The following is a 16,452-nucleotide window of genomic DNA, read 5'->3' as shown; positions in this document are numbered from 1 at the left end:
TCCTGCCTCAGCCTCCCAAGTGCTGGGATTACAGGTGTGTGCCACCACGTCCAGTGTGGGGCTCTACCATTCTTAACTGGTGGGGTAAGGGTCATGGGGACACATAGGGCAGCTATGCCTTTGTCTGAACCCACTGTTTCTTTTCTCCCCAGCAGAACCGCCTGTGGCCGCAGCAGTGGTATCACATTTTAACGAATGTCCAGATTCCCACACTCAGTTCTGCTTCCATGGAACCTGCAGGTTTTTGGTGCAGGAGGACAAGCCAGCATGTGTGTAAGTGTCCCTTAGTGTACTGGGGTTCTGGGCTGGGGATTGTTCAGCACCTAATTAGAAGAGAATTTGCTTCCACAAGGCTTGCTAGAGACTCCTAAGAGCGCTGGAATTCAGCATGTAGGAGGATCAGAGCAGTGGGCCAAGGGCACCTGCTTTAAAGCTAGCTGGTTTAAAACCAGATTCTGGGGTCATGGAGACTGTCACCTGCTCAGGGAAGCTTTCCTTGAGCACCTTTCCTCCCCAGCCTGGCTGATCATGGCAATCACTGGTGGCTCTTAACTAACATGGGGAGCCTGGGCTCTGCTTATTACCAAGCAGCTGGTGTGATTCCTGGATTCAGCCAAATTGGAAAATTCCTGGACTAGAATTAAATTCACTCTTTGGAGTTCTTAGAGGTCAAGGCACTGAGCTGGGTACCTTTGAATGACCAAGTGTCCTACATGAGGTTTCTCCACTCCAGCAGATTTTCATGGAAGTACATGCAAAGTACTCATATACATAAGTGATCGCAGAGCAAGGAGCAATGTATAAGTGCATCAATATATAAATGTATAAATAAGCAAGATGGCTTCCTGGCCTGTGGAGCACCAGCCTTGTGTGGGCTTCTTAAAATACTACTGACTCTCATCCCTGACTTACTGAGTCAGAACCTCCAGGAGTAGGACTGGAAATCAGGTTGGCTAAAAGCCACCAGTGATTGCCATGGTCAGCCAGGTTGGGGAAGAAAGGCACTCAAGGGAAGCTTCCCTGAGCAGGTGACAGGCTTCATGAATGTGGCAAGCAGAGAGCTTGCTCCAGACCTGGAGCGCCAGTCGGGGAGGGTGGCTGTTACAGGTCTGGGGGCTACAACAGGGAGACAGAAGGATATGAGGTTGGAAGTCAGAGCCTGTCAGAAGTAAGACTTTATCCTCCCAGCAGTGGGAGCCATATATGTTTTGGGAAAAGATGTTTTAGGATCATCTATGCATAGTTGAATACTATTAGGTAGACCTATTCTCAGCCTTGGCACTGTGGATATTTGGAGCTAGAGGACTCTGTTTGGGGGCTGATCTATGTGCTGAAGATGTTAGCAATCTTACCCAGTAGATGACAGTATCACCATCTCTTCAGTTGTAGCAATTAAAACTATCACTCCCCAGTTAAGAAGCAATGATCATGTGAAATTGCCATTTTTATGGGTCAAAAGCCAGCAATTTTGTATGGTCAACCTCGTAATACTACAAATAATATTGATTGTTAATAAAAACTAGTATTTATGGAGCTTTTGCTTCCTGCTGGGGCACTATTTGATGCACAATTTCTGTGTTAACTCATTTAATCCTCTTAATGACTTCATGAGGTAGGCACAGAGAGGTTCGGTTGTGACCAGGTCATGTAGCAGAGCTTAGGCTCTCTGGCTCCTGAAGCTGAGTTCTTAGGCATGAGGCCTAAGGGTATTAGATGCACTAACTAGCCCAGGGGGGACCAGGACAGCCTGCTGTGGTCAGCAGTGGTGGGAAGGCTTTCCTACTCCTGCGGGACACCTGGGTGCCTCTGAGCCTCACCTGGAGAGAAAAAGGGGAGGCATGCTGGCCTACTTCCTCATGGGAAAGTCTGCAGCACTAAGAGTGTCCCCAAGTGAGAGCTCTCTCCACCCAGTAACACAACGCACAATGATGTTAATGATAGTAGACACTGTCATTATCCATGATTTTCATTCTTATTAAAATGCACATTAGAGGCCTCTGGAGGACTAATGGGATTGTTTTTATTAGTATGCAGGTCATTGTGGAAAAATGTTGGCCCTGGAGGGGGAGTTTAGCCTCAGCCCACATAGCTGAAAGCCTCCCTGGACAGCAGACAGAAGGCCCTCTTCTGGGAGCTGAGAGTCCAGCATGGGCCTCCCTGTGCACTAGGCTATGTGTTGGAGGATTTTCCTTGGGTTTTCTTCCCATCAGGTCAGGTGCTAGTATAAACTTCCAGAGGGCTGGCAGCCTGGAGCCTCGGCCAGCAGACCAGCCAAGCAATGACTATACCTGTGGCTGAAACTCCATTAGCTGCTGAAGCTTCTGATGCTGGGAGTGGGTGATGCTCTTCTATTCTCCCAAGTCTGGGTCCTAAGCCCTGCTGTCAGCCCAAGGAGGATAATTGTCCATCAAAGTCCCATACCATGACATCTTGGAAATGAGGATAATCAGCCATCTCTCTCCCCAGTCGCATTATAACTATTCCTACTAGTAGAAATAGTAAGCTCTCAATAAAAGCCATAGCTATGCCAGGCATGGTACTCAGCACTCCACATACAATCTCTCGTGGAGTCCTATGACTTCCCTTTCCAGTAGGGACTACTGCCTTCATTGTAGTAGTGAGAAAATTGAGACTCAAAGAAAGTAAGCAGCTTGCTCAGAGTCCCAGAACTAGAAGATGGCAGAGGTGAGATTCGGTCCAATCATTCTAGCCTCAAAACCCACAGTCTCAGCTATTGTCCAGAGGGTACCCTGCCTCAGTTCTCAAAATTCACCTCAAATCTCTAACCTCAGTTTCCCAAGAAAGATGTTGGCATCTTCCCCCTGTAGATAAACCTTCCTCCAGAGAAAGATCAGGGTCATTCCCAAGCTCAGTCCCCTGACCATGGTCCTTAACAAGTCCTTCCTGTGAGCCAAGTACACAGAATGAGAACAGCCAAGACATCCTGGCAACCTGGAAAAGCTGACTATCTGGGGAAGCTATGGCAATGCAAATAATTACCAGCTCTTTACCTCAGTTCCCCCACTGGATCTTGGTAGCCCAGGGACAGTGTTCAGCCCATGGACATGTTTTATGCAGCAGTAAGTGATGCCCCATATTGTACTTTGGTGGCTTTAATTAGTTGTCAGCATTTCAGAAGTCAGGTCCTACATTCCCTGCAGAATGAGAAGAATGGCAGCACTGGCTGGGGCTCAGGTGTGCCTACCTCCACCACAGACAGGCTTGCCCTTTCCAGTTCTCTGATCCCCATCTCTCCCAAATCCAGTATCACTCTGACATCACAGCAGAATGCTGGTCTCCAGCACCTGCTGCCACTGCTGCCCTGCTTAGCCTAGCCTACTTGGTTCCCTTTGGATGCCCCATGACCCCTAAGAGCAGCAAGTATGCAGCCCCAAGACAGAATGACCTGACGGCCCCTTCTGCTCTAACGCGTGGGATTGTGTGGACAGAGAATGGCATGCCATCCACCTGCTTAGCATTCTAAGGCTGCACAGTCCAACAAGCCAAGCCCTTAGCCCTGGTGCAGGGCTTGATTCCCCCCACCTTGCTTGCTCCTAAGCTCAGGAAGACAGAACCACACCTATACCTTCTTGTATTTACAGTAACTAAAAGAATGTTCTAATTAATTCCCACTAGACCAGAAACTCTGTGTCTGTGCAGGGAAAGCCAGAACATTCTGTTCCTGCTCTTAAGAACCACCCAAGCTTTGGGAAGCTGACACATGCAATATTCTGGTCAATAAAACTGACATACCTTGAGGTACAGCCCCATCTGTCATGACCTGATTAAAAAACCCATAATAAGCCAAGATCACAGCCTTGAAAGAGAGCCCTTTCTAAAATACTACCATCTTTAGAATCTCTTCTATGAGAATAATTTTTAGGTTCCTAGAAAACCTAAAATGACATTATATAGTATAATGTGGGGGAACAACAATAAAAGTTAAAACAGGGCTGATGATTTAGTTCAGTGGTGCCGCGCCTGCCTTGCAAGCACAAGGTCCTGACTTCAATCCCTGGTACCAAAAAGAAAAAGTTAAAACAAATAACTAGCCATAGTATGGCCAAAGATAGTGAAAATCATCCCCAGACATTTTGTTTCAGATGAGCCCTTTACTAACTCTCCACTCGGACCCAGCCATATCAGAAATCATACGAGAAGAGAATGTGCCAAGACAGTAAGGCTATAAAAGTGTGATGAGGCTGGAGCACCCATTCTCCCTGAGGCACATTCCTCATACTGTTGGTCTACTGCCTGCAGAAGCCTTCAAACAAAGGAAAACAGTCAGAGGAAGCCACCCAAGTGACAAGTTGTAAGAGTTCTCATGTCGGCAACCAGAGGCAACTAGTTTGAAGTTTCTCACCTGTCCAAAACACTCCTCAATACTGAGCTCCCTGACAGCTTTCCCATAGCAAAGTGTGAAAACACATTGTCATCAGCCAAGGAAAACATTCCCCATGGCCCTGGCCACAGTTCATTCCAATGGAATCTGAACAAACAAAGAGATGCAGCCACCATCAGTTATAAGCAGGATGCCCTGTGACCAACACACGGTTGGGGGGGTTTGAGGTAGGGGAGTTCCTATGGGTACACGGGCCACTATATGTGGGTCTACTGCCATCTCAACAACCAGCCAGTGGAGGAGGGGCTGACTGATACAGCATCACTCACACCCCAGGTCTGGAGAAAGTGTGTGACCTTGTACTAGCCCTGCCTCCATCTAAAGCAGATAGGGTCACCAGGCAGGATAATGCATTTAAAGCTGTGGATTTGGAGGCCAGACAGACCTGGGCCAAAATCCAGCTGAGTCTTTTATATAAATGACTTAGCCCCATTAAGCCTCAATTTCTTTGTGTACAGAATGGGAGTGCTAACACTTTATTGGCTTGTAATGAGGACTCGGAGACAAAGCATAGAAAGCAATTGCTGTCTAAGACGAGCCATTAGACATATGAGACTATTTATATGAATTGATATAATTAAGATTTAGCTTCTTAGTTGCACTAGCCACATTTTAAGCACTCAGCACCTCGAGTTGGCCAATGGTTCAGATACAGACTGTTTCTGTCATCATCACTGAAAACTCTAGGAGATAGCCCGAGAGCACCTCCAAGCCCAGTTCCCATGACAATATAGAGCAGGTGTTTGCTGTTGCAGCTGCCATGGGCACGATCACTAGCACATCAGCACTGCTATCCCCACCACCACGGCTCAGGGGCAGCATTAGGTCCTGCTGAGGGTAGACATGCCGTGTGAACCCCAGCCCAGAGCTGTAACGGAAGCCCTGCCTCCAGCCATGGCCTGGAGAGAAGATCACACTGGGTGAATCCAGCTCTTGAGGGACCAAGAACCGATCGGCCCAATACCTGTGCCGTGTACCACGTGTACCCATTCCCGTCCTGGCTCTGTGGGATTGTGCTGTGTTAAAGGCAAGTTGGTGTAAATCATATTTTTAAAAATAGATAATAGATTTTTATTCTCTCTAACTTTAATCTTACTTGTGGAACATTTCTAAAGCTATTTCAAACTTAATCCTGAACTCTTGTATTCAAGACTTTATCTTGAAACCTATGCCAAAAGACTTAGCTAATAATCAGAGTACTAGTCTCCAGCCAAAGAGTACATCACTGCAAATAAAGATAAGATTTCAAGAGCACTAAAAATATCCCCATCTTTTCTCTACATGTTTAGCACTTACATAGCCCTTCTTTGTTTCGGGCACTACTTATTGCACTGTGGAAGGTACTAACTCATTTAATGCTCTGTGAGGTAGGTATTATTGTTACATTTTAAAGATGCAGAATGTGTGGCACAGAGAAGTAAATGACTTGCTCAAGGTCACACAGGCAGGAAGTGAAAAAAGGGCTAGGAACCCAACAGTTTGCCTGCAGAGTCTGTGCCATGTTGTGCCTACCTTTGGGACTCTGTCTTTGACACTTAATCTCAAATAAAAACAAAGATATGTGCACAAAGTTAATAGTTGGCATTACTTATACCACAACTGGTTCTGGTCTAAGTGGTAAGAATTTGATAAAGCAACTGCCGTACATAAATTATTGTGCATCTTCTTAAAATGACTTTTGCAGAGTTTTTAATGGGATAGTAAAATAATGAAGAGATCTTATGAGAGAAGTCGATACAAAATTGTAAAAATGACTATGTTTAAAACTAAATAGAAAGAGTATGGAAGGGAAAGTGGGCTGCCACTTGGGGCTGGGGTGCAGTGACATGAGCTTTCTTTTTTCCTTTTCTTTCTGACATATATACTTTCTAGTTTGCTCAGAAACATTTGTTTTCTAGTTGGAGAAAATTTGTCTTAAGGAAAAATAAAAGTTCAGAACACAGCCCTACATGCAGTACTGCATTTCTCAACCTTTAAAAAGGGCACCACCGACCAAGTGAAGTGGGGGTGGAGGGAAGACCTGAGAGCTCTCAAGAGAGAGAAAGCGCCTCACAGGCAGTTGAATTTTTTAATGTTAAAATAGGCCCACAGCTGCAATGTTTGCTCCTAAGAATAGCACCAAAACAACCTTCAGACTTAATCAGCAACAAGAGTGAAAAACGCCTCAGGGACCCAGTGGCTGAAGCATGTGGCCTTTATCCCAAGCCTCTGTGGGCCCTTTTGTGGCTCCTGGTCCTTCTCTGGCTGTGCTCTTTCTTTTCTTCCTGTTGCACTTCTTTCTTTTTTGTTCTTACTGTGGGGCATCAGGTTGAATGTGGTCCTGGATCCTCAGTTTCAGAATTACAAAGACAAGACAAAGTCGCTGACCCCAGTGGCTGTCACTGGCTCTCTACATTCACTAGACACGAAATGGAATGGTCGAGTGATACCTGAAAATGTTCAGTAACATAGCTCCCATTCTCCTTTGTGATAAAGTAACTGCCATTTACTCAGATTCCTTTCTTAAATTGAGGGGAGTAACATCTCCCATTTCTCTAGCATCTGATATGCAGGGCCTAATTTTGTAGCCACCACCCTGGGAGAATATTGAGGTGGGGGAGGAGAAAGAGGAACCAGCAGATTTGGGACTTGTTGGCTCTTGGTTCTGTGCACTTGGATAATAGTCCTACGCCCATGGCTCTCGGGCCCAGCTGCCTACTAGAAGAAGCAGCTGGTGCCCAGACCAATTAGCTGAGCATATCCAGGGGTGTAGTCTTGGCCCTGGCTGTTTCCAGAGCTTCCCAAGTGATTCTAATGTGCAGCTGGGTAGAAACCAGTGCCGGACTGCGGTAAAGGAGAGGATGCCACCTGAGTCATATGTGACTCATTTATAGCCAGGCAAAGTGCCTCTTCTTCCTCTTCAGGTGACTTGTGCCTAAAATAATCAACATCATTAAATCTAATATGAGTGGAAGCTGGGGAATTGTTTTAAAGAAAGGATGTCACCAAACACTTTTTCTTTCCTCCCCATAAAGAGCAACTGAGAAGAAGGATATTTTGTAGAACCAGGCCTGGCCCTGCACAAAGGAACAAAAGGGAGACAGAAAAGAGAGGAGACAGACCTGGTCATCTGGGTGTTCAAAGGAGGACAGGGAAAGCCATTGAAGGAGCTATGGAAAAATGGGCAAATGGGTGACTGGACAAATAAATGAGTATGTAAAGTACATATTTTTGGAGAATATGGTCTTTAAAGTGAAATCTGAGGACAGTACGGCAGAGAAGAAAACAGGAACTGAGAGTGGGCAAGTGGCAGGCGGCCCTCATTGATTCTGTCCTGAGCGCCCACATGCTGGGCACTGTACTAGGCGCAGCAGACGGGTTTAATCCCAGGCTTGTGGGGCATGGGCGACATAACGGGGACAGTTGGGAATGTAAGTAGTGGGAGACAAAGCAGAGAGGGTCCATGAGGACCCTGTGGGGAGGCTGTGTCAAACATCATGCTGAGGAAGCCCACAACTCAGGCTCACCTCTGGAAGGGAGGGTGTAGTCAGTGAAGAGTAAAACCTTGGGGATGGGGCGGAGGAAGGACACTTGGCCCAGTGTTGTTTAGACACTGACAGCTTAGATGTCTGCATGCCTGGGTCAGCTGCTGATCACCTCCTTTCCTTGAGTTGGGTCTGCTGTCACTTTCCTCTGAGAGGGAAAGGGCCAGTACAACTGGGTGAGCTGTTTTTCTATTTCTGCCTGTGGGTGGTTTTTAAGATTAAACCAGACAAAACCACACAAATGGGGCACACACTTGTAATCCTAGCTACTCAGGAGGCTGAAGTAGGAACATTACAACTTTGAGGCCAGCTTAGGCCCTGCATCAAAATTTTAAAAGCTTTTAAAAAGATCTGGAAAGCAACTCAGCACTCCCTGGATATAATCCCTAGAACTGTGAGGTAAATAAAAATAAACACACACCTGCTCCTGCCTCGTTGCCCTGAGCTGTGAGAGATAGCGAGTCAGTGCTCGTATTCAGATTTCAGTGATCCAAATTCTTCTTCAGGAGAAGTCTTCTATTAGAGATCCTCCCACCTTCTACTTTGGTCTTTCATAGTCCAGAGCCTACTCTTCATTCCCCATGCTGTAGGGAACCATACAAGGCATTTTCCATCACAGTTGGCGCCTCTCAACTTTCTTACTTACCAAAGACTGCAAACCCTTTGTACCTTGCTCAATTAAAATTCTCAAATGTCTTTACACTTTCAAGATTAGAGGCTAAAGCAAAAGCTAGATTTGATAGAGTTTACTCTTTAAGCTCCCAGTCCAGTCTTGATCTACCATGTGGCTACAGCAGCCTGGTGAGTGGGAGTGAGCCCAGACTCAGCAGACCCGGTAAAAGCCCTTTAGAGTCCCTAGAAGGACAGGTGCAAGACAGACAAGGACTTGATTTTTTTTCATGCAACGACTAAATGAGAAAACATGTTAAATGTAAAACCCTTAACCAAAGAACAAACACCTGAATTTAAAATTTAAACAAGGTTAAATTTAAACAAGCTTGAACACCTTATATTCTAGTCTGTGACCTTCAGAATCAACTTTTGCAGCATCTCCTGTTTGCCATAAACCTTAAATCTGTACGTATCTAATCCTTCAGCATTAAAATGCTTAAATTTTTGTTGACATTGGACAAAATCTGTGCTCCGAGAAAAGAGACCATGTTTATCAAGTGGCTTCAAGCACTTTTCTTGCCTCTAGGGCCCAGTGGTCCAGGAGCACAGGTCTGGTAGTAACACAAACATAATGGTCCTGGGGCCAGCCTGGCACAATGGCAGGTGCCTCAGGACTATGAATTCCCTTTTAGTTTTAGTTTTCCTTGTTGTTCAAAGGCCTTTCAATCTATAAGTGAAAGTTATAGTTAGCTGATCAAAAGGTAGACTCTTTAAAGAAAAAAGTTTAGCTATCATTACCATATGGGAAGAGAGACCACACTTCAAATCCAGCCTGAGATGTGGGGCTGCTCCTCAAGGAAGTCCCCAAAAGTGGCACTCAAATACTTTTATTCACAATAAGAAGGGACCAGTGTGTAAGCCAACTGTCTTCTACTGAGAAGAATGGGGTGCCTGGGGGGAAGATGCCTGTAGAAGGAGATGCCCAACATTTCATTGTGGCTGGGGCACACCCTGGAGGATCAGCAAGTGGAAACTCACTGCATGGCAGCAATCTGTGTTATCATGATTGAAACCAAAGAAATTCAGAGTGGTGACACTGGTGAGGCACCTCCTTGTGTGACCTTGCTTGTGGCTGTACTAACCCTCTAGTGGAGGTATTGTTGAATGTGAGGACACCAAGATTCCACTCCTACAGAGACAAGGTAGTTGTACTGGGCCCCCTCCCAGGATGTTCCCTGCGTACTTGGATATTTGGAGGACTAATTAAACTTGACGAAGAAGATAAAAAAGCTAAGAATATCCTGTCTTCAACTAATTTAGCACGTTGACTTTCTCTCATCAGAAATTCTTGACATATTACATTTGGCTTGAAAATAACCTGGATCTAGGACCGGAGATTTAGCTCGGTGGTGCCATCACCTGCCTTGCAAGTGTGAGGTCCTGAGTTCAATCCCTGGTACCAAAAAAAAAAAAAAAAAAAAAAAAAAAAAAAAATCGCAAGTGCAAGGACCCGAGTTCTTACCCCCGTAAAAAAAAAAAAAAAAAAAAAAAAAACTGGATCTGTATGAACTACCAAAGTGCAGTTCTTTGTCAGAAACACCTTTGCTACCTCTATTCCTCCCTATACAAGAATTAGCAGAGTAATAATTCACAGCACCTTTTATCCCTAGGGAATGAAGAAAATTGGTTTCCCTCCTCTCTGCAAGCAGTGCCTATGGCAGGGGAAGATGATCCTTTTACTCACAATTTGGTCTCCCAGAGCAAGGGGAGGGGCTCCTTTGGGCTTTTCTTGTGGGTTCTGGCTCCCTGTGCCTAAGCCCTCCCTGATCAGAGAAAAAGATCTTGTGTGGGGAGCATGCTGACATCCCTTTCTCCCCCAGCTGCCATTCTGGGTACGTCGGTGCACGCTGTGAGCACGCAGACCTCCTGGCCGTGGTGGCCGCCAGTCAGAAGAAACAGGCCATCACTGCCTTGGTGGTGGTCTCCATTGTGGCCCTGGCTGTCCTCATCATTGCATGTGTGCTGATACAGTGAGTATTTGCTGCCCCTCAGGTCAGATGCTCTTCCTGCCTGCCCCAGCAGGGACATCTGCAGCATGGCCACATACCATAGACACCTCAGCACGGCTGATTGCTGTGAAGTCTGAGTGATGTCAGCAAAGCTAAGAGAAACTTTGATGACTTTTGGCACAGTGTGGCAGCCAAGCTGTGTCAAATCCTAAAACATCCTGGACAGGTCGTCAGCAGTGGTCTGTGCACGACTAAAAGCCAGTATCAATGCAACGCGTGGTCTCTCTCTCCACACTTAGGCTTAGAGGCTTCAAAATAGTGATAAATAGACTGGTGCTCCCAAGGAGACTGAAAACGGCTCCCAGCCTCTTTTGGACAGTAGCAGAAGCACTTTTTCTCTGCAGAAGGAAATTTGCAAATTCTAAAGTAACATCAAAGACCGCGGCTGATGTTATTACAGGCTGACAAGCACCACTCTGCATGGACTTTCCTCTTTCTGTCCCACTCTGCCCCTCTTCATCCTCCAAAATCCAGCACCTGTGGTGTATCCTTCAGGAAGCTGTTCTGAGCCTCAGACCAAGAGAGACCTTCTCAGGAGTGTCTTAGCCCCATTTCCATCTTAACCCATATCTACCAATGCTCTGCAGTGTCAGAATACAGTGTTGTGTTCCTAGTACCTGGCACAAGACCAGATTTATTCCTTGGAAATATCTACACTCCAAGTCACAGAGCAAACTCGCAGAGGATTTATACCTAACTGGACAGGCATGAGGAATCCATAGGTCAGTTCAAGGCCAGCAGTCAGCTCAGTGCAGGTTGACTCACAGTAGAGACGATATGTGGATGGCTGCAGTGAGCAGTTATATGCTAACACAGGAAGCCAGGTTTTAGCTCTCTGGGGTTGTCTAGGTTCACAAGACAAATAAGGGACTCTGTCCTGTTGGTTTGTTGATCTACTGTTATTGGGACATCTAAAGAACGTGCCCCTGGTCTGACAAAAAATGAAGTGCACCTTACAGCCCTAGCTTGTAGCCGTAGCACAGCCTTCTCCCCTCCTCCTGGACCAAGCTAGTGCTAAGTGGAAAAGGATGAAGTCTGAACTGGGAGAACTTTTCCTTCCTCCCTAAATGGGTTCCTCAACTGGCAGGTACCTTGGGAAAGTGTGATTGCAGGGAATGGAAAAGCAGTATTGGCTCAGGATGGGACACAGTCCAGGCCCTACCCCTCACTGAGACCTGTCCTGGGAGAGGGGAAGCCACCTAGCAAACCACTGGCCTCACTTACCGTGGCCAGCTATCTGGATGTGCTCATCTGGCACTTCTATAGCACTGTTTCTATAGCCAAGAGGGTCCCAGATCCTTGGGGACAAGGCTGGAGGCCCACTTGGACCTCTTCAAAGGGACTTGAAAGCTAATTTGGCAGGGACGATCTAGATGCCTGGACAGCATCTCCTATGCCCAGAGAGGCAGCCAGTCTCACCTCTCCTCTGTCCCTTCTCAGCCTGCCCCTGCAGAGACTAAGCCTCTTTAGGCTACCAGTTGCTGGGCAAGGGGCCCAGCTGAGTTGCACAGTCAAGGATGGCACCAGTTCCTCCCATGCTAGAGGCCTTGATTCCAATGTCCTGGGACCCTCCTGGCTGGGAAGTGACCAGGGCATGCCTACCTGGCTAGCTGGCTACAAGAAAGTATCACTGATGGGTCTGGAATTAAGATTTTTAAATTCTTCCTATGTGGATGAGCTCTGTGACTTAGGAGGCCTCCAAGTCCTAGCAGACTGACTGCTCTAGCCTCTCATTTTCCACCTGAGACTGAGCAAGTTAGGTAAGAAGATTTCAGAGTCCCTTCTCAGCACTGCTGCCCAAAGATTCAGAGGCTTAGTAACATTTCAAGCTTCATACACCAGGACAGGGCAGAAAAAGAGGGGCTGGGGTAGAGACCATGAAGTGCTACCTAGTATCAAGTGGCTTAGCCCCTGGCTTATTTCCTCAACTTTCTTTGGCAAAACTTCTCCCAGCCCCAGTCCATGGATACATAGATTGTATATATGTTAAGGCTTAAATGAGTGGGAATGAAGTCTTTCCTGATATCAGCTGCTGTTGTCTCTAGGTGGTTAATGTTTCTCTGTTCTTTTGGGTTCAGTGGTTGTTTTTCCTAATTGAAAACTGCTCGCTGCTGCCTACAGAGTGAAGCAGGAGTCCTCTTAACCATGTTGCTTCCCAACTCTGAGTAACATAGGATTACAGACAGGTTGGATTTTCAAAAGTACAGTTTAGTCCTCAAAGCAGGACTCAAAGCCTTAATAATCTATGACTCATTCTTGTGCAAATCAACTCAGCACATCCAAGTTTCCTGCTCTGCATCAGGCAATGCCTGCCGAGTGAACTCCTAAATTCTTACAGCCCCGCCAACTAGAGGGGGCTCCTTAGCCCCAGTCTTCATGGTTGTTATGAGGCTATTCTTGCATTTGTGGAGTTTCTTAAATAGTTCTTTATGGAGAAAGCAGGTGGGTGGGAGACCAGTCCCCTCTGACAGCCAGAGAAGTAGGAACCAGGTGACCCTGTGACTCCAGAGCAGAAATACTGCTGGGGCTTAGGGGCAGCCAACAGGTCCTATTGTTGGTGGCCAGAATCTGCCCCAGAGGGCCACCACTCCACGAGGCCCTCAGCTCCAAACCTTAGAGGTCCCTATAGAAAGCCTGCTTGGGAGACCAGAGCTGCCCAACCAGGACCTCTTGCCAGGCTCTCCTACCAGGCTCTCCTGCCCCACTCCAGCTCAGACAGTCTTCTCTGGATCTTTGCAGCTGCTGCCAGGTCCGAAAGCACTGTGAGTGGTGCCGCGCTCTCGTCTGCAGGCATGAGAAGCCCAGCGCCCTCCTGAAGGGAAGAACCTCCTGCTGCCACTCAGAAACAGGTAAAGGACGGCATCAAGGTGGAAGGAGCCTTTTCTTCCTTGTGAGGCACTAGGCAGAAAAAATGACCCTCTCCTCCAAGACAGGGCCCAAGTTCCAGGACAGTGAGGCCAAAAGGAGGAGGAAAGGAGAGTTGTTTTATTCTACCGAGTTGAGTTTGGTTCATTATAAGGTGTGTTTGACTTAGAAAGGAACTGTTTTATCCGTGCTGGTGCCTATGTTACCTTTGACAAGTCACTTAACATCATACTGCCTCAGTTTTCTTTTTAAAAGACTGTGTTCAAATTAGATGAGTACTGACATAAAACACATAGCATAGTGCAGTAATGGCAAACATTTTAGAGCTCTCAATGGTAAGAAACAGCCCAGGGCAGCATGTGTGCCATAGGTTCACCACCACTGGTATACTGTGTACCAAACTGTAGTCACGTAACAGATATTCACTGTCTTCCCCTGAAGAAAAACGTGTCCACTTTCCATTGGTCAGTGGAGGATTTTGGCCTACTAAAGGTCTCTATGAATCCTCCAAACTTTTATGTCCAGTGATTTTCATTAAGTTTAACATTGTTTTATGAATTTCACCAATATCCTTGAAGAAGATGGCCATAGATGTGGGCCCAAACTGGCATCACTGGCTCTTGGGTCCTGGAGTTGAGTAATTCCTATATCTAAACCAGTCCTGAAAAATCTCATCCACATCAACAAGTTATCCTGGAATGTACTTTTGTCCAAGAGAGCCCATCATAACTTAATTTTCCTACTGAGGAAGTCCAGGATCAGGAGACAATCACCAAAGGCTAATCTACCTGGACTTTTCCTTCTCTAAGAAGCAGCTGGCAGTCCAGGAACTCCAGGTTGCATGGGCAGGGTGGGGAGAAATGTGACTGGGGGGCCAGACACCCCTGTATTCATTAATTATCATAGCAGTCTGGCTTGGAAGGAGATGGAGGTCTAACAGCACCGTTATTCATTTCAGTAATGACAGTAATTGTTTAAGAGCACTGCCTAGATTTAGGAGGCCCATACCTCCTAGGACATGCATCCATTAACCTTTATATGGGCCTTAAAGAGGAGGCTAATTCATGAATGTTGTGGGTAAACAGTCTCCTGAAGGATTAGGGCAGGCAGATGTTCAGGCTGAGCTGGACTCAGGAGCTGAGAACTGTCTATGCTGCTCTACCATGCACAGAGGAGCCCCTTGGGGCTCCCCTACTGAAAAATAATGGGTCCATTCTTATAATCGCTTTAGGGGAAGCCATGCTAGGACCAGGCCCTGAACCAGCTCCTGAGCTGCCCACCAAACCACCCTTTGCAGGGGCCCCAGCTACAGCGGGGTGTATCCACTGTCCCTATTCCCTTCTCCTCTGCTACAACCCATTTCACTTTTCATCAGCCTTCTGATGTCCTCTGGCACAGAAAGTCCAATTTCAGAAGTTTCTGCCCCTGAGGTTGAACCTGCCGAATTGGAACTTGGGTATAACTGCCCAAGAGAACCTGGTGATATTGACTGATGCCATCTCCAACTCTTTGTCATAATCTCTTTTTCGCTATGTGACAGGAGTCTAGCCCACAATGCCTAACCTGTTTTTCTTTCCTGCCAGTGGTCTGAAGAACCAGAAGAATTTGGCCAGGTAGACTGTGGCAACCAATGAAGAAAGGCCTTCTTTAGGACAGCACCTCCAGGGATGCCCAGGATGGGCTGGCAGACCATTCCTCAGTTGTCCACCTTCGCCTTGCAGCATTTTGTTTTCAGTGGGTCTTCACAACTTTGTCAGAACTTTGTCTGCTTGGGGTTATTTGGTGCGCCCTATAGAAGACGTCAGTGGACCACAATTTAAAGACTGGTGGAACAAGAATTGCAAAGGGGTGGCCTTCCTGTTTACCTACGTCAGTTTGTGTGGGTCAGGCAGTATTTGAGTCCGGGTGTGTGCCATTGTTTCCTGCCAGCCATGGATCCAGGCTGTATTTCTTCTTGATGGGCCACCTCCCCACAACAGAATCCTGCCTAACACCGGAGATTCTATATTTGTTGCTGTTTTATCTCATTTGTTTCTTGGTGTTGGAAGAAAAGAAAGAAAAATGGCTTATTGTTACATGAAGTCATCGAGTCTTCTGTCTTCTGACCATCACTGTCAACCAGTTTGACATCTTCCATGGACACATGATACTGAAGACTTTCTTAAGTTGTTGCCACCCTCAAGGACAATTTCTTATTTATTAGATGGATAATGGTTTTATTTTTAATCTTTTAAGTCAATGTATAAAGCACACCCCCCTTCAGACCTATACATTAATGATGTATGTATTGCTGGCTAAAAAGTTAGCAGATTAGAAACGACTGGCCTCTGTGACAGCTAAGACCAGAGGCTATGGAAATGGAACCAGAGGATGATTTGGATAGGAGCCAGGATCAGGGCTCAGAGGTCATGTCATCAAAAACACAAAGAGGTAAATGCCCTGATGCATTCTGCTAGAAAATTTAGTAGCTCCAGCAGCAGGGGTCTGGCCCCATGGGGGAGAGAGAACAAGAGTGCTCACATGTGTGGCACAGGTAAACATAACACATACTCTACTGCTTGGTAACTACATGGATTAACTTCCTTGTGAGCCCAGTGTGGGCATTAGCAACCACCCATGGGCATTTCAGGCCGAATCCATGAAAGGGGACCAATTCTTTATTTTCCATTTTGTTGCTTGGTCGGTTTATTGCTTTATTTTTAAAGAAGAAATTTAACTTTCCTATTTATTTTTAAGCATTAAGAGAAATCTTCCAGTGGGTTTTTCTCCTTTCTATTCAGCATGGCAGTTTTGTGAACAGAGATACTAACAAGCCTTTCACTTTCCCTTCCAGAGGAGTAGAAATTGTTCTCCTGAGTACTTGAGAACACTGGCCTGCTGGGCCAGCCTGGGTCCTTTCAATTGAACAGCTGGGAGTTCTTCCTTCAGAACTTTCATTAAAAGTTGGAAACAGAATGACAATGAAATAATATATAAAATA

The 16,452-nt window shown here is 46.3% G+C and overlaps 1 protein-coding gene across 1 annotated transcript in view; it reads left to right on the top strand.

Moving 5' to 3' along the window:
- Positions 1-16,191, top strand: part of Tgfa (transforming growth factor alpha) — a gene marked incomplete at its 5' end in the record, with an annotated part of 92,335 nt that extends 76,144 nt beyond the window's left edge. Inside the window, 4 exons of the mRNA XM_010609821.2 lie at positions 153-273; positions 10,419-10,568; positions 13,347-13,456; positions 15,056-16,191. Coding sequence (XP_010608123.1) covers positions 153-273; positions 10,419-10,568; positions 13,347-13,456; positions 15,056-15,063 — 389 coding nt within the window. The remainder of the gene's footprint in view (positions 1-152; positions 274-10,418; positions 10,569-13,346; positions 13,457-15,055) is intronic.
- Positions 16,192-16,452: the final 261 nt, after the last annotated feature.

This window comes from Fukomys damarensis, unplaced genomic scaffold (assembly GCF_012274545.1).
Source record: "Fukomys damarensis isolate Sample0158 unplaced genomic scaffold, DMR_v1.0_HiC HiC_scaffold_2, whole genome shotgun sequence".
Classification (NCBI taxonomy): Eukaryota; Metazoa; Chordata; class Mammalia; order Rodentia; family Bathyergidae; genus Fukomys; species Fukomys damarensis.
Note: the sequence above shows the minus strand (reverse complement) of the source record. Positions and strands in the feature narration are given on the sequence as shown.